This window comes from Giraffa tippelskirchi, chromosome 3, assembly GCF_054371585.1.
Source record: "Giraffa tippelskirchi isolate mGirTip1 chromosome 3, T2T-mGirTip1v1.2.pri, whole genome shotgun sequence".
NCBI classification, from domain to species: domain Eukaryota; kingdom Metazoa; phylum Chordata; class Mammalia; order Artiodactyla; family Giraffidae; genus Giraffa; species Giraffa tippelskirchi.
In genome coordinates, this window is record NC_137277.1 from 64,180,288 (window position 1) to 64,203,497 (window position 23,210).

A 23,210-nucleotide genomic window follows, 5' to 3' on the forward strand; every position below is an offset into this window, starting at 1 on the left:
AACTCACACACATTTCTCAAGTATGTCTTTAAAAATCCAGGAAGTCCCCTCCTGTGGCCACCCTGCCTAACCCAAGGGCCAGAAGGAGTCAAGACACCTTCTGAAGCCCACCAGAGCAGACAATGGGATGAAAACATGTGAAAACCAGATGAATTGAAAGTACAAGCATACTGATAGAAAGCAGTCTTCATGCAGGAAATACAAATTTACTCTCAAGGGAAGAAGAGAAGTGAAACATAAAAGCAGCCAGTCAAGCTTTAGCCTGTCAAAGGTTTAGTTCCCTTTGGTCTCAAAGCTGTTGTGATCATCTGAATTTACATGCAGTTTGTTTAGTTAGTACATGGTGCCAGCGTCTCACTCCTCTGCACTAAACCCCTGGGATTATTTCACCATTTTACCTGGAAGTACATAAAATTCATCAGTTTTGTGACCTCGGGCTCAAGGACCTCCACAGTTTTCTCATAAATTTCAACTCTGTTAGGCTGTTCGTTACATTTCACCTGGAAGTAAACAAGCATGACATAGAGAGGCTTCAACCCAGAGAATGTGAGGAGTTGCTGGAGGAGGGCAGATCAGAGGTGGGGTGTGGTTTGATTGGGCGGGAAAGACTGGAAGAGATGAGGCCTGGTCTATTTGGAGCGGGGCGTGGCCGGTGGGGATGCGGCAGGGTCTGGCTGGGACGGGCACCTGTGGGATGGCCCGAGAGCAGCTTCTCCAGGTGTACAGCATGACAGCGTATTCTTGGCCTTCCTCCAGCATCTCATTCTGCAAGGGTACACCAGGCAAATCAAAGGCAAGCAGAACAATCACAAACTGCTACCATATACAGCCATAAACCAGAGGGAGAGGCCAGGAGGCTGACTACAGTCTGAAAATATTTTTAAGATGCGTTAAAATGCTCACAGGTTTGATCTAATAACTTCCCTTGTACAAATCTAGCCAGGGAGAATAATTATGTATTTAGGAAGATATTCATCATAGAATTTCTTATTATAAGAAACCAAGGCAAACTAAGTACACATGCAAAGATAGTTAAATTCTGAACATTTACAAAATGGACTAGACAGCTATTAAAAATTACTTCATCTGGTGTAACTTAATGACATACCAAAATGCTTATTAAATTATTAATACACATAATTATAACAACAATGCAATTCATTTCTGCAATCTCAATCCCATATGGGTATGTGCCTGGTGTGTGCCTGGTATGCTTGAGCACAAGTATAAACAAAGGAGAGTGGGCTTGCTGATGCTGACAAAGGTTTTCTCTGGGCCACAGAAGCCAGATTTTCAGAAAGAGCATATACTCTTCTTAGTAATAGAATACTACAAAAAAAAAAAAGACATTTGCCATTCAGATGTGTCAACCCCCTGCCCTCCCACTGAGGAAACCATGTAGTTACCATGCTAGAATGGACAGTTGCTTGTTCAATGTATCTTGCAATGCCGGTAACAAATGCATTTCTGTCTTCAAAATTAGTGTTGAAATTTGGCTGGAAGGAAAAAGAAAACCATCACATGGAGGTCAGCATCACAGGTCACGTGTCCTGCAGCTGTCCAGCACCCACCTGGTACAGCAGTGAGGATGGTGGGGGCTCAATGCAGGGCTGCTGGTCAGGCAGAGGCAGCTCTTCCAAGAGGTCCACGTTGGAAAGTGCATCCTCCAGCGTCACTTGGGCTGCCATCCTGGCCTAGGACCAAACACAAAGCCCCCTGTACTGTGAGGAAGGGCACGACAATCCCTCCAGGGTGGGGTACTAAGGGTCCTGCTCCCCTGTGTCTTCTCCTTAGGGAGCTGGGGATGGCAGAGGCATCTTAAACTGTCCCTGGGGCCTGGCATCTCTCTCGGGCCTCATCAGCAGGGGAGTCACAACACAGCTGCTGCTGGTCGTAGTATAGGGCACAAGGGCCAACACATGTGCTTCCTGCCACCCTCTCACCTCAGGGCCATCATCCTGGAGGGCTCTCCGAGAGGGTCTGACAACCTCTTCACTGAGCTGGGGGCAGGAACAGTTCCTCCAGTACTACGCCTGTCCTCAGGAGGCCAGCACAGCCTCGGATGGGCAACAGTGCTTGCAACCAATGACGCTTCCCAGGCGGGTCCTTCGAGCAGGGCCACACGCTCGGGATGAAGATGCACAAAGCCAGTGCCCTGACTCCAAGAATACAAGACAGCCTGCAGAGCCCAATCAGGTGAGGGCCTATGGCTAAGGAAAGGAAATAGGGAGAGGGCTACTGGCAGAGGACTGAGAGCATGGACTCTGTGACTGCCATACAGAAGCACAGAAAAGGAGACGGACTTCATCTGATACATCTATGCTGGCTCCAGAAGGAAGGAGTCAACACACTCCAGCTTGCCTCCCGCTGAATGTTGCTGTGATCCTGGATGGGACTCAGGGAGCAACTCTAACTCCAGATGGACATGTGAAGCAGCCCTGACCCCAGCAGGATACATAGGGCAGCTACGTGGACAGCTATGTTCATTCTGAGATTGGAAATAACAGCAGGCGGGCTGGGCAAGAACACTGAAAGAAAAGGAACAGGTACCCAGCTGCTCCACTTAGCACTGGGCACCAGACAGGCATGGGAGCAGAAGTATTTCACGAGGCAGGTTTCCAAAGCCTCAGCATGCGGGTCAGAGGACCAAAAAGGGAACCCCAGGGCACTGGAAAGCCCCAGGGACAATGTGGAGAGGAAGCAGCTTGGAAGGAAGCCCACAAAGTTGGTCAGAAATGTCATCAGGCTCACCCTCAAGCTGCACATGCATGGATCTGATCCTCACATCCCAAACCCTGAGACCACAGCCAGGTCCCAGACGGCCATAGGAGGCACACACAGGACAGATCCAAAAGGCACTGCTGAGCTCCGAAGACAGAAGTGACACTACACCAGAGTCCAGAGAGGACAGGTCAGAACTGTCACCTAAATCAAAGCAGGTTGTTTGCCAGCTAAAATAAAAACAACAACATTTCCTAGGATTTTAACAAGACCCAGAATCTCAAACTATAATATCCAAAATGTCTAGCTGCAATCTGAACTACTCAGTAAAGAACCAATAATGTCTTAGCTCCTACAGGAAAAGATGAGCAACAGATACCAATGCCAAAATAATACAGATGCTACAATTATCTACCAGACTTGAAGTACCTACTATAAAAATGCTCTAAACAAACATGGCACTCCTGAACACAAAAACTGAAAGTCACAAATAAGTAAATAAATAACCGAATGGAAATTTAGAACTAAAAAATATGTCATCAAAAAATTCTACAAACAACAAATGCTGGAGAGGATGTGGAGAAAGGGGAACTCTCTTGCACTGTTGGTGGGAATGTAAATTGATACAGCTACTATGAAAAAGAGTATGGAGAATCCCTAAAAAACTAGGAATAAAACTACTATATGACCAAGCAATCCCACTACTGGGCATATACCTTGAGAAAATCATAATTTAAAAAAACACTTGTACCCCAATGTTCATAGTAACACTATTTACAATAGCCAGGACATGTAAGCAACCTATATATCCATCAATAGATGAATGGATAAAGAAGCCATGGTACATATACACAATGGAATATTACTCAGCCATAAAAAGGAACAAATGTGAATCAGTTGAACTAAGGTAGATGAGCCTAGAACCTATTATACAGAATGAAGTAAGTCAGAAAAACAAATTATCATATATTAACACATATATATGGAATCTAGAAAAACGGTACTCATGAACCTATTTGGAAGGCAAGAATAGAGACACAGACGTAGAGAACAGACTTGTGGACAAAGAGGGGGAAGGACAGGGTGGAACAAATTGAGAGAATAGCACTGCCATATATACACTACCATGTGTAAAAGAGATAGTGGGAAGCAGCTATATAGCACAAGCAGCTCAGCTGGGTGCTCTGTGATGACTTAGAGTGGTGGGATGGGGGGAAGGGGTGGTAGCTCAAGTAGGAAGGCATATATGTACACATATGGCTGATTCATGATGTTGTTTTCCAGAAACCAATACAACACTGCAAAGCAATTACCCTCCAATTAAAAATAAATTTAAAAAATACAATACTGAAATTTAATGAACTCCCCACATGAGCTTAAAAGCAGAGGAAAGATTCAGTGAATTTGAAGACAGAGCAACAGAAATAAGCTAATTTGAATGACAGAGGGGAAAAAAAGATTGAAAAAAATGAAGAACCTTGAGGACCTCTGGAACAAGAGAAAAATATCAAACACTGTCTCATAAAAATACAAGAACAAAGTGTCTCAGCTGGATAAACAGTTGAAAACACGACTGAAAACTTTGCAAATGTGTCTACACATTCAAGAAGCTGAGCAGATCCCAAACAAGACAAACCTAAAGAAGTCCCTACCCAGACATATCACAGTCACACTGCTGAAAAATAAAAACAATGAAAAAATATCTTAAAAATAGCCTGAGAAAAGCAGTTCATGACCTAGAGAACAATGATTTGTGAGAAATAAATTTCCATTGTTTATAAGCCAAAAAGAGAGAGACGGAGAGGGAGGGATCTACGAGGAGTTAAATAATAATACACAGACCTAAACCCAAACATATCAATAATTAGATTTATCAAAGTAAGTTGAAACACACCAATTAAAGACAGAGGTTGTCAGAATGAATTTAGAACTCCTGACCGAAGCATATGCCAGCTATAAGAAACTCATTTCAAACATAATGACATAGGTAGCTGATAGTAAATGGGGAAAAGAGAAACCATGCAAGACTAGTCAAAAGGAAGCTGGACTACTCAAGTGTCAGAGAAAGCTGACTTCAGAGCAGGAAATGACCAGGGATAAAGAGGGGGGCTGCACAACAGAAGATCATTCAGAAAGGAAACAACCACGCTCAGTGTGAGTGCACTAACAAGAGAGGGTCAAACCAGGCAAACGCTGACAGCCCCGAAAGGAGAAGTAACTCCACCCTGGAGACAGCAACAGCTCTCAGCCAGCAACAAGAGATCAGCAGGACAGGGAGCACAGACGCTAAGGGAGCGCCAAGGGCTGCCGGCGTTTCACAGAACTCCTCCCCCACCCCCAACAACAGCACAAGATCTATTCTGCATGGTTCTCACCATACACATTAATGTTAAATATAGCAGATATTTTTCACAGCAATGAAAAAATCTCCCTTTCATTACCAACTTCCTTCTGTCATCACAACTTCCTATTCCACACACTCAAGAAAGGAGTACATCCAGGACAGGGGTGCACGGAGCCAAGTCCTCCTCCTGGTCACTGCCCTGCAGAGCCAGTGCAGAGGCCCCAGTGGTGCCCATACAGGGCACCTCAAAGCTGATGGCCCCCAAGGAGCCAGGCTGCCCAACAAGGTTCTTGTGGTCCCACAGGGCTGCTTGGCCTTACCTCTCTGCCTCTCACCTCCACTGGCCAAGGAGTAAAACAGGTCAAGCCAACCACCCAGGAACAACCATGCAGCCCACATGACCAGTTGCCCTAGCTTTCCACTCAGTGCCCATGGGAGCCCCTTCCTCCCCACCCTCTGCCCAGGATAGGCCAGGATCACCCACACAGAAGAGGTGGTGCAAGAGAACTGCAGAAAGGCTCTGTGACACACTTTGGTCACATCCTAGGAAAAATGTCAAATGTCCAACTTATTTTAAATCAGTGTTTAAGGACATTTTTGTTTGCTGTGGTTTATATATGCAATGGAATATTATTTGGCCTTAATAAGGAAGGAAATCCTGACACATGGAACAACACAAATGAAGCCGGAAGTCATGCTAACTGAAATAAGCCAGTCACAAGTGGAAGGATACTGCATGATTCCACTCATAGGAGCAGAGTCAAACTCATAGAGAAAAAGTAAAATGGTGGTTACCAAGGGGTTGGAGAAGAGAAGACTGGGGAATTACTGTCTAATGGGCACAGAGTTCCAGTTTGGGAAGATGGGAAAAGTTCTGGAGATGGATGGTGGTGACGGTTACACAACAGTGGGAATATTTAAAATGGTAAATTTTATGCTCTGCATATTATACTACAATTAAAAATTCGGATAAAATTATCAATATTTATTGCATATAAATCAGAAAATAAAGAAAACGTAAAGGAAATTATTCATAATCCTCTGATCCCTCACAGAAACAAGTGATATAAGTTATTCTGTAAGCTGCTTTTCCCTTCCAACTTCCATAAAAACACTGAAGTTGTTGAATATTCTTTCACAGCATCCTTTAATCTTTGTGTGAACAACCAGTCAAGGCTCTTGTTATCACACACAGAAGCTCTTTCCTAATTGTTGCATTTTCCTCTCTGTGCTTTTCGATCATGAATACACCCTACAAACATCCAATTCCAGGGCCATGGGCACCTCCATGACTCTCCAGCCTGTGCTTCTTCCACAAAGAAGAAGCAGATGTCTGCCTCATCTGTTAAGGAAACCTGGAACTGTCAGTTCTGAATTCAAGTCCCCAGTCTCCATCTCACCGCTTTCTTTGACACCTCACAATTTCACCTCAAGATTCCCTTTAAATCCATTTACTTTTCTCCATTTCTAGTGGCCACACCCTTGTCAGGGCTGGCCCACTGCCCCAGGAATAAAATCCACCCTCCCTGTCCCTGCTCCAGCCACCCCAAATCCAGAATCTTGCCAGCCTCACCCTCTTCGGCCCACTGGGGTTTCCTCTCAGCACAACACAGGGGCCTTGTGTGCCTGGTAACCCACCACACGGTCCTGGGACAGAACCTCAACTACACCTGAAGGACTGAAACGCTTTTGCAGTGGGCTTCCACAGTGCCAAAGCCCAAGTGTAACAAAAATAACACACCTGGAACACACTCAAAACCTCCCCTGCTGCCACGCAGGACTTCACAGTTTAACAATTCGATTACATTTCTGTCTCCCTTGGCTCAGCTCAAATGAGCTCAATACCCTCCACGGCTTAGGGCCTGGTCACAGCAGGATGGCATGTGCCCAAAGGCACAGAAGGAAGGCCATGTGAGGACACGGTGAGAAGGCGGCCGTCTGCAAGTCAAGGAGAGGCACCTCGGAGGGAAGCAGCCCTGCTGATACCTTGATCTCAGACTTCTGGCCTCCAGAGCTAGGAGAGAATACTTTTCTATTGCTTAAGCTCCTTGCCAACAAAGGTCCATGTAGTCAAGGCTATGGTTTTTCCAGTAGTCATGTATGGATGTGAGAGTTGGACTATAAAGAAAGCTGAGTGCCGAAGAATTGATGCCTTTGAACTGTGGTATTGGAGAAGACTCTTGAGAGTCCCTTGGACTGCGAGGAGATCCAATCAGCCCATCCTAAAGGAAATCAGTCCTGAATATTCATTGGAAGGACTGATGGTGAAGCTAAAACTCCAATACTTTGGCCACCTGCTGTGAAGAACTGACTCATCTGAAAAGACCCTGATGCTGGGAAAAACTGAAGGCGGAAGGAGAAGGGGATGACAGAGGATGAGATGGTTGAATGGCATCACAGACTCAATGGACATGAATTCGAGTAAACTCCAGGAATTGGTGATGGACAGGGAGGCCTGGCGTGCTGCAGTCCATGGTGTCGCAAAGAGTCAGAAATGACTGAGCGACTGAACTGAAGTGAAAGCTGCCTGGGGTATGGGTTTTGTTCCAGTTGGGCTTCTCAGGTGGCGCTAGTGGTAAAAAAAAAACAAAAAACAAAACTCACTTGCCAACATGGGAGACGTAGAGATGGGGGTTTGACCCCTAGGACAGGAAGATCCCACTCCAGTACTCTTGCCTGGAGAATCCCATGGACAGAAGAGCCTGGCGGGCTATCGTCCATAGGGTCGCAAAGAGTTGGACACGACTGAAGCAACTTAGCACACATACAGCCTGAGCAGACTAACACAACTAAGATTGAGTAGAGCAGAATTGCCCAGACAGGGTACCTACCCCCTCGTGCTGACTGGCCACTAAATCCACCCTCATGCTGGCATTTTTCTGATACATACATACTTGATGCACAAAAAGCAGACTGCTAGGAGCAAAACAAAGACTAACCGACCCACCAGGGCCTCAGTCTCAAAGTCTAGCATCAGCACTTCTCGTCTGTGACCCGCCCCTCCCACACCTCAGCTTGCCCCCCACCCATCACATCCTTCCTTCCCATGGGGGTGAAACAACAAAGCAAATAGACATTGTCCAGAGTTTCTGTCCTCCAACAACATATAAGCCAGGTATTTTTCTTCCTTGATTGATTTCTTTCAACAGCAGTTTTCAACCCTGTTTCTGATTCCTATAGTTTGCCAAGTTATAAAAATGAATTTAAATATGTCAGGGGAACTTTCTTTTAACAAGCTATTAACTAATTTATTTTGAAAGCCTAAGTTTTTAAGACAAAGATTTCAACTGGGACTTTGCTAACAGTCCAGGGGTTAAGACTCTGTGCCTTCTACTGCAGGGGGCACAGGCTGACTCCCTGGTCAGAAAAATAAGATCCTGCATGTGGAGAAAGAATAGACATCCTGATTTCACTTTGCTGCTGTTTGAGTGTCCCTGACTCAGGGAGCTCTGGGGCTCAGGGGACACCCAGCTCTGGACAGCTCCTCAGTATCTTCCCCATGGGTAGGGTGGGTGAGCGCAGAGCCAGAACTCCAAGCTGGTAGAACCTCATGCACACTGTACACCACCACTCACCCGGCTTGTTCAGTCATCTGGCAGTGTCCTGGGCTCCCGCAGCTGGGCCCTAGCCCTCGCACAGTGTACCTACACCCATGAGCTCGAGAGGAGGAGAGTGGGCAAGATTACCAGCAAGGCCGAGGTACAGGATGCTATGATGTGACACCTTACAACACTTGGAGCCAGTGAGACCCAACTGCTTCCTTCTGCTACACTCCCTGCCCCCTGCCCTTAGGTGAGGGGCCTCTTCTGCCTTGGCAGACACACATTCTTGCACCTAGACTCAGGCTCAGCTCTGTGCAGGGCAGGGTTTAAAATCTTGCCTCCATAAGACAACGTTCTCTCTCCTGCCATGACAGGGACCACTGCGTGGAGCTGCACCAACCCCACTCTCCCATGACCAGCACCGAGACAATACTTCTGGCGTGGCTGACAGCAGAGCCAGCTAGTGACCCTTCCTCTAGTCCTCACCTGGACTTGGAATCTATGCATGACCAGAACTAGGGCCAATGAAGGTGCCCTAGGAACCTCAGGTAGCCACCACACGTAGGCATCAGATGACCCCAAGTGGGACCAGGAGACCCCAAATAGGGGCAAGCAACCTCAAGTAGGTAGGAGGCCCAGGTTCCTAGTGCCAGGCTAGAAACCCCATGGCTGCTGACCCTCACATGATACTGTCCACCCCTCAGCCTAGATAACCCTACATCTTCTCAACAAGTCATCCTCACAGTCACCCTTAAGGTGGGGTCATCACGCTCTGACAGCTGAGCAGAGAAAGGCACAGAGCCCACAGCCACAGATGAGGGACAGAGTCAATGTGACCTCAGCACCAGGTGCTATGTGCACTTGGGCAGGGGGTACAGGCAGACAGAGGTCAACACAGTGATTTTCACAAGCGTGATATTAGTGGTAGAGAAGCCAGCCAGGTCTGAGGGCAGGAGAGGGGCAGCAAGAGCCCAAACCTCCAGGTGGGGTCGAGGGGGCAATGTTGGGGATGGGGACAGGGAGACGCTAAAAGGATTTCTGTGACTCACAGCAGTCACCACATGCTTCAAAACCAAGAACAGTGGATAACAAAACTTGTGTTGTTTAGTAAGCATGATTTGACTATTTCCCTGTCTCTGGACAGCATGAGAGTAGGTGGGCAGCGAGAAAGGGATGCCTCGTCTGTTTGCTGGCAGTAACAGACAGACAACAAATCCTTCCTTATATAACTCAACACTTTTTAAAAAGAACACTTGGGCTAGGCTGCAAAGCACTAATTGAAATTAAAGGGGAGAGAGTAATTTTCAACCTGGTAGCAAGGGTGGCACCAAAATAATAAAAGAAAAAGAGAAAAAAAGTGTGTATGCGTTTTTAGTAAGCCTCTATGACTGAGAGAACACAGGCTCCCTCATCAGAACACTGGCTGCAGAGACAAGATGAAACAAAGGAGCAAGATTGATACAGATGCCTTAGGAGATGGACGTTAAAGGTGAGGCACAAGAAAGCACTGTGGTGGGGGAATGCCCACCCATGGGCAAGGAGCCGAGGACCGGGGTCTGGGTTGGTCCAGCCAGACAGGGCAGGGCAGGCAGGAGGCTGTGTCAGCCCCACACACAGAGAGTGATGGCGTCCAGTACAGACGGGGCCCAGGGTCAGACACAAAGATAAGGGAGGCTGCATCCCAGCTGAAAGCCAGTGAACGGGTGCTTTGCATAGGCTTTAAAATAGAACTGCCAAGGCAGCTTGATGCCAAGGTTGCAAAACGTGGTGAAAAAACAGAAGGGAAAATGCAGAACTGATGGTTCATGCCCATCTAAACATCCTGCCTTGGGGCACCACTGCCTGTTTGCCCGTGTGATCCTTCAAGCCCATGTAACCTGAGGCAAGAGGGTGGTTTGGCTGGAAAGAGGGTCTCCCCAGCAGCTCCAAACCTGTACTTCTGAAATTTTACAACTGGACAGTGTTTCACTTGTCAAATGGCACAGAATAACCAAACCACAGCAAACTACAAAATGTTTCTAATTGATTTTCTTCCTCTTCTATATACAAATAATGGCACTTCCCAGAAAATTACATCCAAATTTTTGTGCAGTCTGTTCACATGTAAAATAGATCATCTGAGGAAGAGAAGTATACTGTATTCAACTGTGCCTTTCTATCTTGCATTTTAAAACAATGTGTTTTTCCAGTTCTAGCTTCTTTCCCCAGATTAAGTGGGATGGGGAAAAAGAATGGGGCTGCTATAATCCCTAGGCAAAGAACTTCATAATTAAAACACAAACATCATCTTCTGCCCAAGAAAAAGAGTATAGTAAATTTATTTACTATTGAATAAATTCAACTGCACAAAATATTAACTTCCATTCTCAAAAGCAGCACTGGTCCCTTCTGCAATTACCTCAAAAGAATCACTGCATCAACAGAGAAACAAAAACCTAGTTTCCTTGAAAATCACAATAAGGTGAAGTCTAAGACAGAGCCCCCAGAGGAGTCTTGAGTCTGTCAGTCCTTAGGTCCTGACACTGCTCTCCTGCCCTTCATACTCAGTCTTCAGACCTGGGACAGGGCTTTCTCAAGACAGAGCGGTCTCTCTGCCTCCTGAATGCCTTCTCCCCAGTTTCCTGTCACTGCTCTACTCAGCCTGACTGGCCTCTTCCCGACCTAGAGCACTCATATGCCACACTCCTTTTTAATTCCTTTTAACTATGCAAGTAGTATTCTGACCCTGTGGCTCTCCTGCTTACATGCTGTGGGTTTCAAACCATGTCCTGGAATTCTGGGGTGCCCCATGATGGCAAGGGAGAGTAGCACTGCATTTATCCATTTATGAACTGGGATGCCACCTGAGATTTTATGAAAAACTAATCTGAGGCAAATATAAATCAATCAACAAAAGGTGGGGCTGGGTGTACAATTCCACAGAATCAAGTCTCAATTGCTGAGATAAAGAGGGTCCTCACAGCGTGCAACGCCCACACCTGGCCCAGACTGATACCCTGTGCTGAGCTCTACCACTCCTGCCACCTCCAGTGGGTCCTTAGGGGAAAAATGGAAATGTTCTCAGTGCCAGTACACCAAGCACACAGGTGAGCCCCGTGAGGCAAGCTCACTGCAGTGGGATGAGGTTGGGACAGTGGGAGGTTGATTTCCTCCATGGTTTGGGACCCTCTGGTCCACCAATGCCTGACCATTTCTTTGACTGGGGTGGCCTTCATCTTTTACACAGACTCCAGTGCATGTTTAAGACACTAGAGAAGATGCCAGTAGCAACTCAGCATGTTCTTTCTAGGATGGAGTCAAGCTTGGCAGTCTCTGGCCCTGGGGGGGTGGTCACACCACAGAGAGGTGCCACCAAACTTCCAACCAGGCTGAGGGCTCCCCATTCACCATGACAGCTGCCTGCCCCAGAAAGGAGAGCAAGCCTGCATACAAGCCTGACAACCACCCTGAGGGCCCGCCTGTCAGGGGCAGAGACATCCCCACTCACCACAGGGAAGGCCTGGCCCCACAAATGTGGACCTAGATGCTTCCTGTCCAGGCTCCAGCCACCCCTCCATACTGGAAGGTGGCTCAACCTGGCTCAACCTTTCTTACACAACCTCATAAATGCTCCCCAAGAACTCTGACCCAGTAGTCCTTCTGAGCCTTCCCTTCATGTGAGCCATTTTATTAATAACAGATTTTTACCTTCTAGATAGAAGTCTAAGATGACAACATCTGGGCAGAAAAGTCCAGTATAATCAGTCCTCCATATCCGCAGATGCAAAACCCGGGCGTACAGAGGACTGACTGTATTCATGGTACAACTTCTATTTTATATAAATGACTTAAGCATCTGTGGATTTCAGTATCCACAGAAGTTTCTGAATCAACCTTTGGTGGACACCAAGGGGTGTCTGTGTTTTCAGATGACTTTCTTGCCAGCACACCCCAAGAGGGGATTCTTTTTTTTTTTTTAATTGAACGATAATTGCTTTACAATATTGTGTTGGTTTCTGCCATATATCAACATGAATTAGCCATGCTGCTGCTGCTGCTAAGTCACTTCAGTCGTGTCCGACTCTGTGCGACCCCATAGACAGAAGCCCACCAGGCTCCGCCGTCCCTGGGATTCTCCAGGCGAGAATACTGGAGTGGGCTGCCATTTCCTTCTCCAGTGCATGAAAGGGAAAAGTGAAAGTGAAGTTGCTCAGTCGTGTCCGACTCTTAGTGACCCCATGGACTGTAGCCTACCAGGCTCCTCCGACCATGGGATTTTCCAGGCAAGAGTACTGGAGTGGTGTGCCATTGCCTTCTCCATGAATTAGCCATGGAGGGGATTCTTAAATCCCATGAATTTCTGTCTTCAAAGCTGCAGGAGATGATCCATCAATCCTACTTTTGGCCATTTATCCAAAGGAAACAAAATTACTAATATCGGTACTTCCCTGGTGGTCCAGTGACTAAGACTCTGCGCTCCCAATGCAACAGGCCGGAGTTCGATCCCTGGGCAGAGAACTAGATCCCATATGCCGCAACTGAGACCCAGCACAGACAACAACAACAAAAAAGATATCTGTACCCCATGTTAACTATAGTGTTGTTTACAGTAGCCAAGATATATGTGATGCTAAGTGAAACAAGTTAGAGAAAGACAAATATCCTATGATCTTACTTGCATGTGGAATCTTAAAAAGAAAACAAAACTCATAGATAGATAATAAATTGGTGGGGGCCAGAGGTGTGAAGTGAGAGAATTGGGTAAGGGGGTCAAAAGCTACAGACCTCTAGCTATAAAAATAAATAAGCAAGTCATGCAGATGTAATGTATAGCATGATGACTGTAGTTAATAATACTGTATTGTGTATTTGAAGGTTGCTAAGAAAATAGATTCTTAAAAGTTCTCATCACAAGAAAAAAATTTTTTTGTGACTGTGAAGGTAATAGATGTTAACTAGACGTACTGTGGTGATCATTTCACAATAGGTACATATATCAAATCACTATACTGTATACCTGTAACTAATAAAAAGTTGCATGTCAATTATTTCTCAATTTTTAAAAAGCTACAGGTGGATTCGGGTGAGGACCCCCACAGGGCCCCAAAGATACCAGCATGGACAGCATCTAAGGATCACTTTCCATTTTTACAATTTAATAAGCGGAACCACATCTAAATGTGCTTATATATAAAATAGATAATAAATAAGAACCTGCTGCCATGTAGCACACTCTAACAGCCTACAGGGGAAAAGAATGTAAGAAAATGTAGATATATGTACCTGCAAAACTGATTCACTTTGCTGTATGCCTGAAACTGACACAACATTGTAACTCAACTATATTCCCAATAAAAACTTAAAAATAAAAATAAATAGTAAAAACTGGAATATTAAAAACATAAAATAAATGTTTTAATTTGTATTACTTTCATTCCTATTAAGGAATTTGAACAAATTTTTATAGAGTAACCCATTTTTTTTTCTTCTGTGACTTGCCAGTTTGGTTTCTTTTCTTGTTATTTTTGTCCTTTGAAACCTCAGTATTTTCCTCATCAATGGCAGGTACTCACTATACCTCTACCTCTGATACTAGAGACATTAAAACTGTGAAAGTTGCTACAAAAATGTTTCCCAGTCAGACTACTTGCCTTCTTAAGTCACTTACTTTTTTCTTTGAAAACCCAGTTTAAAATATTTTTACCGTTATCAACTTTTCAGCCTTTTCCCTTTGGAATCTTTCACTTATAAATTTATCAAGTAGAGTGAACTCTACCAGCCCCATGATGCGATTAGGGAACAAAGCAGTTTCTAACTCACAGTCCCTACTTGAGCAAACTGCTGACCTCTGTCAGAAGTCAAACAATTGCCCATCTGAGAAACATTTCTGAGACAGCCAGTAATCTCAAAGATTTAACTTGAAAGTAATACTGAGATTCAGAGAAACAGTTCCTAGACTCTGGCCCACTCGCACCTTGTTATGTTAAAATGATGGCATAAAGACAGGTGAACCACCATCCACAACAAAAGCTAGGGTCCTGACTTTTACATACAGCAAATCCCACGTGGGCATAAATTCTCTGCGTTTTTGTGTATATAAGCTGCACTTCACCTATATATATTCTCAGAAAAGTACTTTTAAAATTCAGTCTTTACACAAGAGTATCATGCTGTTCTTAACTGTCTGATTTATTTTCTTCATTATTACTAAAAGGATCCACACACACACATACTGCTCTGAAGCACTGTTTTGACAGATATATACTATTCCATTGAAGAATGAATCAATCTGTGTGCCATCTCCTGAGGTTTCCTAAACAGGGTCTTTGTTATGGTAAAGTGTGAGGAAAATTCCTGCACACTAATATGTGCAATGGGTTCTCTAGGAGAGGATCAGTAAACTTTTTCTATAAAGGGCCAGAGTTGGTGATCGTTCTGTGGGTTTGCAAAAGAATATCCTTACCCTCAGGCAACACAAACAGATATTGAGGTATTTTTATTTTTGCAATTTTTTTAAGTGTGAATTTATTTCAAAACAGTAAAAAATGGAATATCCCTCCAAAAACTTGTGAACATAAGGGAAAGAGAATGAAAAATGTTGAAAACACCTGCAGAGTGACTCCGCAATGCTGTGACTTAAAGCGGGTTATACATTTGCACACAGTTCAGTTCAGTTGCTCAGTCATGTCCAACTCTTTGGAACCCACTGGACTGCAGCATGCCAGGCTTCCCTGTCCATCACCAACTCCCAGAGCTTCCTCAAACTCATGTCCATCGAGTTGGTGATGCCATCCAACCATCTCATCCTCTATTGTCTCCTTCTCCTTCTGCCTTCAATCTTTCCCAGAATCAGGTGGCCAAAGTATTGGAGCTTCAACATCAGTCCTTCCAATGAAAATTCAGGACTAATTTCCTTTGGGGTTGACTGGTTTGATCTCCTTGCAGTCCAAGGGGCTCTCAAGAGTCTTCTCCAACACCACAGTTTAAAAGCATCAATTCTTCGGTGCTCAGCTTTCTTTATAGTCCAACTCACACATCCGTACATGACTACTGGAAAAACCATAGCTTTGACTAGATGGACCTTTGTTGGCAAAGTAATGTCTCTGCTTCTTAATATGCTGTCTAGGTTGGTCATAGCTTTTCTTCCAAGGAGCAGGCATCTTTTAATTTCATGACTGCAGCCAACATCTGCAATGATTTTAGACCCAAGAAAATTAAGCCTCTCACTGTTTCCATTGTTTCCCTATCTATTTGCCAGGAAGTGATGGGACCAGATGCCATGATCTGAGTTTTCTGAATGTTGTTTTAAGCCAGCTTTTTCACTATCCTCTTTCATTTTCATCAAGAGGCTCTTTAGTTCTTCTTCACTTTCTGCCATAAGGGTGGTGTCATCTGCATATCTGAGGTTATTGATATTTCTCCCAGCAATCTTGATTCCAGCTTGTGCTTCATCCAGCCCAGCATTTCACATAATATACTCTGCATATAAGTTAAATAAGCAGGGTGAAAATATACAGCCTTGACGTACTCCTTTCCCAATTTGGAACCAGTCTGTTGTTCCATGTCTGGTTTCAAAGTGTTGCTTCTTGACCTGCATACAGATTTCTCACGAGCCAGGTAAGGTGGTCTGGTATTCCCATCTCTTGAATTTTCCAAGTTTGTTGTGATCTACACAGTCAAAGGCTTTGGTGTAGTCAGTAAAGCAGAAGTAGATGTTTTTCTGGAATTCACTTTGTTTTTTTCCATGATCCAACGGATGTTGGCAGTTTGATCTCTGGTTCCTGTGCCTTTTCTAAACCCAGCTTGAAAATCTGGAAGTTCACATACTGTTGAAGCCTGGCTTGGAGAATTTTGAGCATTACTTTGCTAGCGTGTGAGATGAATGCAATTGTGTGGTAGTTTGAACATTCTTTGGCATTGCCTTTCTTTGGGATTGGAACGAAAACTGACCTTTTCCAGTCCTGTGGCCACTGCTGAGTTTTCCAAAATTGCTGCCATACTGAGTGCGGCACTTAAACAGCATGATCTTTTAGCATCTGAAATAACTCAACTGGAATTCCATCACCTCCACTAGCTTTGTTTATAGTGATGCTTCCTAAGGCCCACTTGACTTCACATTCCAGGATGTCTGGCTCCAGGTGAGTGATCACACCATCATGGTTATCTGGGACATTAAGATCTTTTTTGGATAGTTCTTCTGTGTATTCTTGCCACCTCTTCTTACTATCTTCTGCTTCTGTTAAGTCCATACCATTTCTGTCCTTTATTGTGCCCATCTTTGCAGGAAATGTTCCCTTGGTATTTCTAATTTTTTGAAGAGATCTCTAGTCTTTCCCATTCTATTGTTTTCCTCTATTTCTTTGCATTGTTGACTTAGGAAAGCTTTCTTTTCTCTACTTGATATTCTTTGGAACTCTGCATTCAGATGGATATATCTTTCCTTTTCTCCTTTGCCTTTAGCTTCTCTTCTTTTCTCAGCCATTTGTAAGGCCTCCTCAGAAACCATTTGGCCTTTTTGCATTTCTTTTTCTTGGGGATGGTTTTAATCACCGCCTCCAGTACAATGTCATGAACCTCTGTGCACAGTTCTTCAGGCACTCTGTCTATCAGATCTAATCCCTTGAAACTATTTGCCACCTCTACTGTATAATCTTAAGAGATTTGATTTAGGTCATACCTGAATGGTCTAGTGGTTTTCCCTACTTTCTTCAATTTAAATCTGAATTTTGCAATAAGGAGTTCAAGATCTGAGCCACAATCAGCTCCAAGTCTTGTTTTTGCTGATTGTATAGACCTTCTCCATCTTGGGCTGCAAAGAATATAATCAATCTGATTTTGGTATTGACCATCTGGTGATGTCCACATGTAAAGTCATTTCTTCAGAGTAAAACACATCTTTCCAGTCCGAACATCTGCCTTGGAAATCCCTGTTGTCTGCCCAGAGTCCTGCCCTCTTGAAGAAAGCTTCTGACCAAACGGAAATCTGGGCTGAGGGCCACACATCCTCAGGCAATTCAGCCCTCAGCAGTGATCATTTTCGTTCTATAATCAAGTGTTTCACAATAGTGCAACTGCAGAGTAGTGGGCTTTGTTTAAAATATATATACACTCCAAATGTTTAGCTTCAATTACTTAAAATTTGACACTTCACAGATTTTTAGGATCTGAAGAAACCAGCTTATACAAAATAGCAAGAGATCTTAAAAATATAAAACCATTTCCACTTCTGGCCCAGAAAAACAGCAGCAAAACTCTCTCTCAGAGACATGTACTGAAATGCTTATGACTGAGATAAGATGCTGCTTCTGGGACTTCCTTCACAACAGCAGTGTGGGGCAGGGGTTACAGGAGAGCTCAGAACACTATTGAGGGTTCATAATACTATTTCCCATGCCTCTGCACATGAAGGAATTGCCCTCAACGAACAATTTAATATACATACATATGAGATTTCAGGTTTCAGACTGAGCTAGAATGTGCAATCACTGCTTCATCCCTGCAGGTGATATAGCAGCTAGTGGCTCTGCCTGTAGCCACTGGGCCCTGAGGCCACCTTATTTAAAGTTCCTTCCTGGGTAGTTCTAATTGTCTACATCTTCTTTTCCCCTGTGATACTTAGAAAGCCTTCGAGAGGTAAGAGTTATTGCAAACAAGCATTTTCAGGCTACTACCAAGCTGAAAGGGTAAGTACACGTATATCTCGGGAGACACTGTGGGTGCAGTTACAGACCATCACAATAAAGCAGATACTGCAGTAAAGGGAGTCACACAACGTTTTCAGTTTCCCAGAGCATCTAAAGTTATATTTACACTATACTGTAGCCTATTAAGTATGTGATAGCAGTATTTCTTAAAAAATAATGTATGTGTGTGCTCAGTTGTGTCCGACTCTTTTTGAGACCCCATGGACTATAGCCCACCAGGCACCTCTGTCCATGGGATTATCCTGGCAAGAATACTGGAGTGGGTTGCCATTTCTCTTCCAGGGGATCTTCCCCATCCAGGGATCGAACCCATGTGTCCTGCGGTTCCTGCATTGGTAGGTGGATTCTTTTACCACTGAGCCACCTGGGAAGCCCAAAAATAATGTACAGATCTGATCTAAATAATAGTGGCTGATACACAAAAGTGCTGAATGTGATTGACTCATGCTGCACTTCCCCAAATGTCCCACATCTCTTTTGCCACCATTCAAATTTGACCATACTTTTAAGTAAAACAGTAGAATATTTGTATTTAATATTGTGCACAAGAAATTCAAGACTGTATTTTTGACAACAGTACTTACCAAGACCAGAAATTTACTGCACTTTAGTATTACTTGTGAGTTGGAAATAATGTGTAGGGTTCCTCTGTGATAGCAGAGGGGACAGGCCAAGAGTCCCATAGGAATGTCAACCAAGAGTATTAGAAGACAATACTGGAGGGAAAATAATAAGGGTGCTAGAAATGTATTTTTAAAAGCATGCCATTGTGGTGATGTATAAGCAGCTCAGGATCTTGGTATTGAGAGACTACATAATGGTTGTGTCTCATCAAAAAGTAAAAACAAAGTATATACCTTAATTTAAAACCATGTTACTGCTAAAAGAAAGCTAACCACTATCTGAGCCTGCAGCAATAATAACATAACATGGCATAATCATAACATCAAAGATCACTGATCATAGCAACTTTCCTGGTGGTCCAGTGGTTTAGATTCTGCCCTTCCAATGCAGGGGGCGCGGGTTGGATCCCTGGTCAGGGAACTAAGATCTCACATGCTGCATGGCCAAAATAAATAAATAAAAAAAATTTTTTTAAAAGATCACTGATCACAGATCAACCTAACAAATAGAAAGATAATTTAACAGTTTAAAATATTGCAAGAACTGCCAAAATGTGACACAAACACACAAAGTGAGCAAATGCTGAAGGAAAAATGGCACCAACAGATTTGCTTTATGTAGGATCACCACAAACTTTCCATTTGTAAAAAATATACTACCTGAGAAGTGCAATAAAGCAAAGAGCAATTATATGATGTCTGCCTGTACCTTATTCAAAGCACCATAAAATCCTGGAAGTGGGCTCCTCCTGCCAAGTACCCCAGGATGCCTAGGGAGCTAGGGTATGAGCTGGCTGCAACTGAAACAGACGATGCTTGCCAGGGAGACCTGATGCAAATGCTGACTCTCACACCCTGCCCTGACTAGGGGAGCTGGCTGACCAGGCACGCGCCCACATACACCTCTTGATTCTGAGGTTGGAGCCTCTCGCCCACACTTAGAGAAAGTGTGGCCAGGGCGACAGCACGATGGGTGGCTGCTCCCTACCCACCCCTTCCTGGGAGTTGTCAGATGAAGGGACTAAAGGCTGGGAAACAGCAAGGGGCTGCAAGCAGCAGGGAACCAGCCAGTTCTGAGGCCGTTTTAGGGTAGCAGTCTCCAACATAACAGTATACCATATAATCCTTCAAAGTGACAGAATAAAATGCTGGACTGTCTGTAATTTTGCCTCACAAAGAGGAACAAAGTCTCCCTGATAGCAACACATCTGCCCCCGCCTCCTTGCCAGATCCTCAAGGAGCAGCAGGAGCCAATGGCTCCTGAGGCTCATAGGCACCCCATCACTGTAATTAAATGAACTGCTTGGGGCTGAACTGTGTTCCCCTTTCAAGTTCTAACTCTTTGAACCGCAGACTGACTGTATTTGGAGATGGGTCTTTACAGATGCAATCAAAGCAAAATGAGGTTATAGGGTGGGTCCTAATGCAATGTGACTGGTGTCTTTTTTAAGAAGGGGAGATCAGGACACAAACAAGCACAGAGGGAAGGCCATGTGAAAACATGGTGAGAATGTGGCCACCTACATGCCAAGGACAAAGGCCTCAGGACGGAGTGAGGCCCTCTGGGAGAGCCAGCGGGACTGCTGTCCAGCAGGACACAGTCCCCAATCACTCAAAACCACAACACAAGCTCCTGAGGTACAGAGTTCCTTAAAAGCACATTCAAAAATGGTCCAGGGACACTCAGAAGTGCAGGGCAGGAAGTCACGCCTTCCAAGGGAGCTGCCCCAGAGCTTGGCCATACAGGCAGAGGCCTCCCAGAGTGGACTAACCCTGCTCTGTCCACTCCTGGTGGCCGTCAGGGCAACTGTGGCCACTGAGAGGGTCCGAGCCTCTCAGAGCTTGTGTACAATGCTGGTCAGTGACACATTCCCAGTGGAGGGAGGGTGGGCAGTGTTGGTTTTTCCCTCCCTCAGCTGGCAGTTCCAGAGGGCAAGCACCGTCCTCCCCCCCTCCCACCCTTTGCATGGGGCTTACCTTGAAGCCAGTCTTTGCAGGAGGAGGCAACTGTCTGAAACGAAAATTACTGGGACTTCCCTGGTAGTCCAGTGGCTAAGACTCTGCAAAGACCCCATGTGCCAACACTAAGACCCAGTGGCAACTAAGACGCAGCACAGCCAAATAAAGTGCAAGCTTAAAATACAAAGTAAAAACTATTCCCTATGATGAGCTAGTTTATGTGCCACCTTGACTATGCTATGGTATAATATGGTTTTTGGTCAAACATCAGTCTAGATGTTGCTGTGCAGGTATTTCTTAGGTGTGATTTACATTTAAACAGGCAGACTTTGAGTAAAGCGGGTGATCCTCCATAACATGGGTGGGCCTCATCCAAACAGTTGATGACCTTAAAAGAAGAAAATGAGGTTCTCCAAAGAGGAAGGAATTCTGCCTTCAGAGGACTTTTGGACTTGAGCTGTAACATCAACTCTCCCAAAGCCTCAGCCTGCCTCCTCTTTGAATTCAGAATTGCCAACCTCCACAATCATGTGAGTCAAATCCTTAAAATAAATCTTTCCATATACCCTATGGCTCTGTTTCTATGGAGAATCCTGACTAATACACACACCCCCACCCCAATTAAAGCAAAGGAAGAAACACAGCTAGCATGTACAAAACTCTTATGAATGTGGTCTCCAGGGCAGAAGGAAAGCTGACTTCAGAATCTGAAAATATCATGCACATGCACAAGTCTGCTTGATTTAACTTATTCCATGACCCCTGGGACAGACAACCCCAATGAGTCAAGAGTCCAGGTGGTTGTAACGCTAGTTGGTTTTGTGGAGACTGGTCCTTCCAGGCAGGATTTGTGGGAAAAGAAGAAAATTCTTTAAAATGGAACAGCTTGAGTAACTCGAGGTTTAGGTAGGGATTAAATATAATGTAAATCCTCATCACCACTTCTGACCTGGGCCTGTGTGGTTCTTCACAGCAAAGTGTACCTTCTGTGAATATCTTCAAAGATGAATCATTGCCCACCTCCACTCTTCTAGTCAGGACAAATGGGCACAAGGAATAACCATGCTAGCTCAGGGCATAAAATTCTGGTTATCAGATTAAGTTCCAAGATGGAACTCATTGCTCTCTAAGCACTGGTTTTTCTCTCCCATGGAGCAAAATTCCCCTATAAGAGAGGAAAGAACAGGACTTGACAACGTTGGCTAGTCCAGTTCTGAGATACAAATACAAATCACAAATATGCTTGTTTCAAGTCACAGTAGCTGTCACTGTCCATTTGTCTTATTCACAATTAAAAAATCTGAATTTCACAGTTCAAGGCCTGGCTTCTGTCTCCACAGTCTTGCATGAAGGTAAGGCAGTCGTGACGAAGTCTGGTGGGGGGGCAGGGACGTAAATGAACGCTCAACAGCACAAGTGTACACCAGGCTCAAACCAACACAAAGGTAAAAAAGGTAAAAAAACACATCCCCGTATTCTTGAGACCAAGTTCTGAGAGGCCTTTAACACAAAAAATTCATATAAATGCAAATCTTACTCTCAGAGTGCTCTGAAATCTTACTTTTTTTTTTTTTTAAAGTCGCTCAGTCGTGTCTGACTCTTTGCAACCCCATGGACTACACAGTCCATGGAATTCTCCAAGCCAGAATACTGGAGTCTTATTAGGTAGCCTGAACTCAGGCCATTCACAGTGCTAGGTTCTCTACTGGCTCCTACACAGCTGCTGGGTCTAAGCTCCTCACTATGGCCAAAGAAAGGGTCTCCAGATATAAAATATACGGAGAACAAATAACAAAATGGCATATGTAAATCCTAAGATATAAGTATCTGCATTAAATGGAAATGGAGTAGGCAATCAAAAAGCAGACAATGATAGAATGGGGAAAAAAACAAACAAAGCATGAACCAAGTATACGCCACCTGCTGCTGCTCAGTCGTGTCTGACTCTTTGTGACCCCCATGGGTTACAGCCCACCAAGCTCCTCTGTCCATGGAATTTTCCAGGCAAGAATACTGGAGTGGGTTGCCATTTTCTTCTCCGGGGGGTCTTCCCAACCCAGGGATCAAACCCATGTTTCTCGCATCTCTTGCATTGGCAGGCAGATTCTTTACCACTGCACCATTTGGGAAGCCCTATATGCTACCCGTGAAAGACAAATTTTAAATTCAAAGACACAAGAGGATGAAATCAAAAGCATGGAAAAAGATATACCATGCAAAGAGAAACCAAAAGTGGCCAGAGTAGCTATATTAATATTAAACATATAGACTTGAAACAAAAAATTGTTACTAGAAACATTATAATAAAATAGTCACTCCACCAGAGAGATGTAACAAC

General features: G+C 44.5%; 1 protein-coding gene across 8 annotated transcripts in view; it reads right to left on the reverse strand.

The window, feature by feature from the left end:
• Positions 1-23,210, reverse strand: part of CYFIP1 (cytoplasmic FMR1 interacting protein 1) — a 103,686-nt gene that overhangs the window by 71,611 nt on the left and 8,865 nt on the right. For 5 of the 8 annotated variants that reach the window (XM_081583093.1, XM_081583086.1, XM_081583092.1 and 2 more), the window contains exons 2-5: positions 1,572-1,694; positions 1,407-1,496; positions 688-765; positions 399-500 (exon numbers count right to left, since the gene is read on the reverse strand). In XM_081583093.1, coding sequence (XP_081439219.1) covers positions 399-500; positions 688-765; positions 1,407-1,496; positions 1,572-1,688 — 387 coding nt within the window. In that variant the 5' untranslated portion in view covers positions 1,689-1,694. The remainder of the gene's footprint in view (positions 1-398; positions 501-687; positions 766-1,406; positions 1,497-1,571; positions 1,695-23,210) is intronic. The other 3 variants (XM_081583090.1, XM_081583089.1, XM_081583091.1) reach the window with 2 other exon arrangements.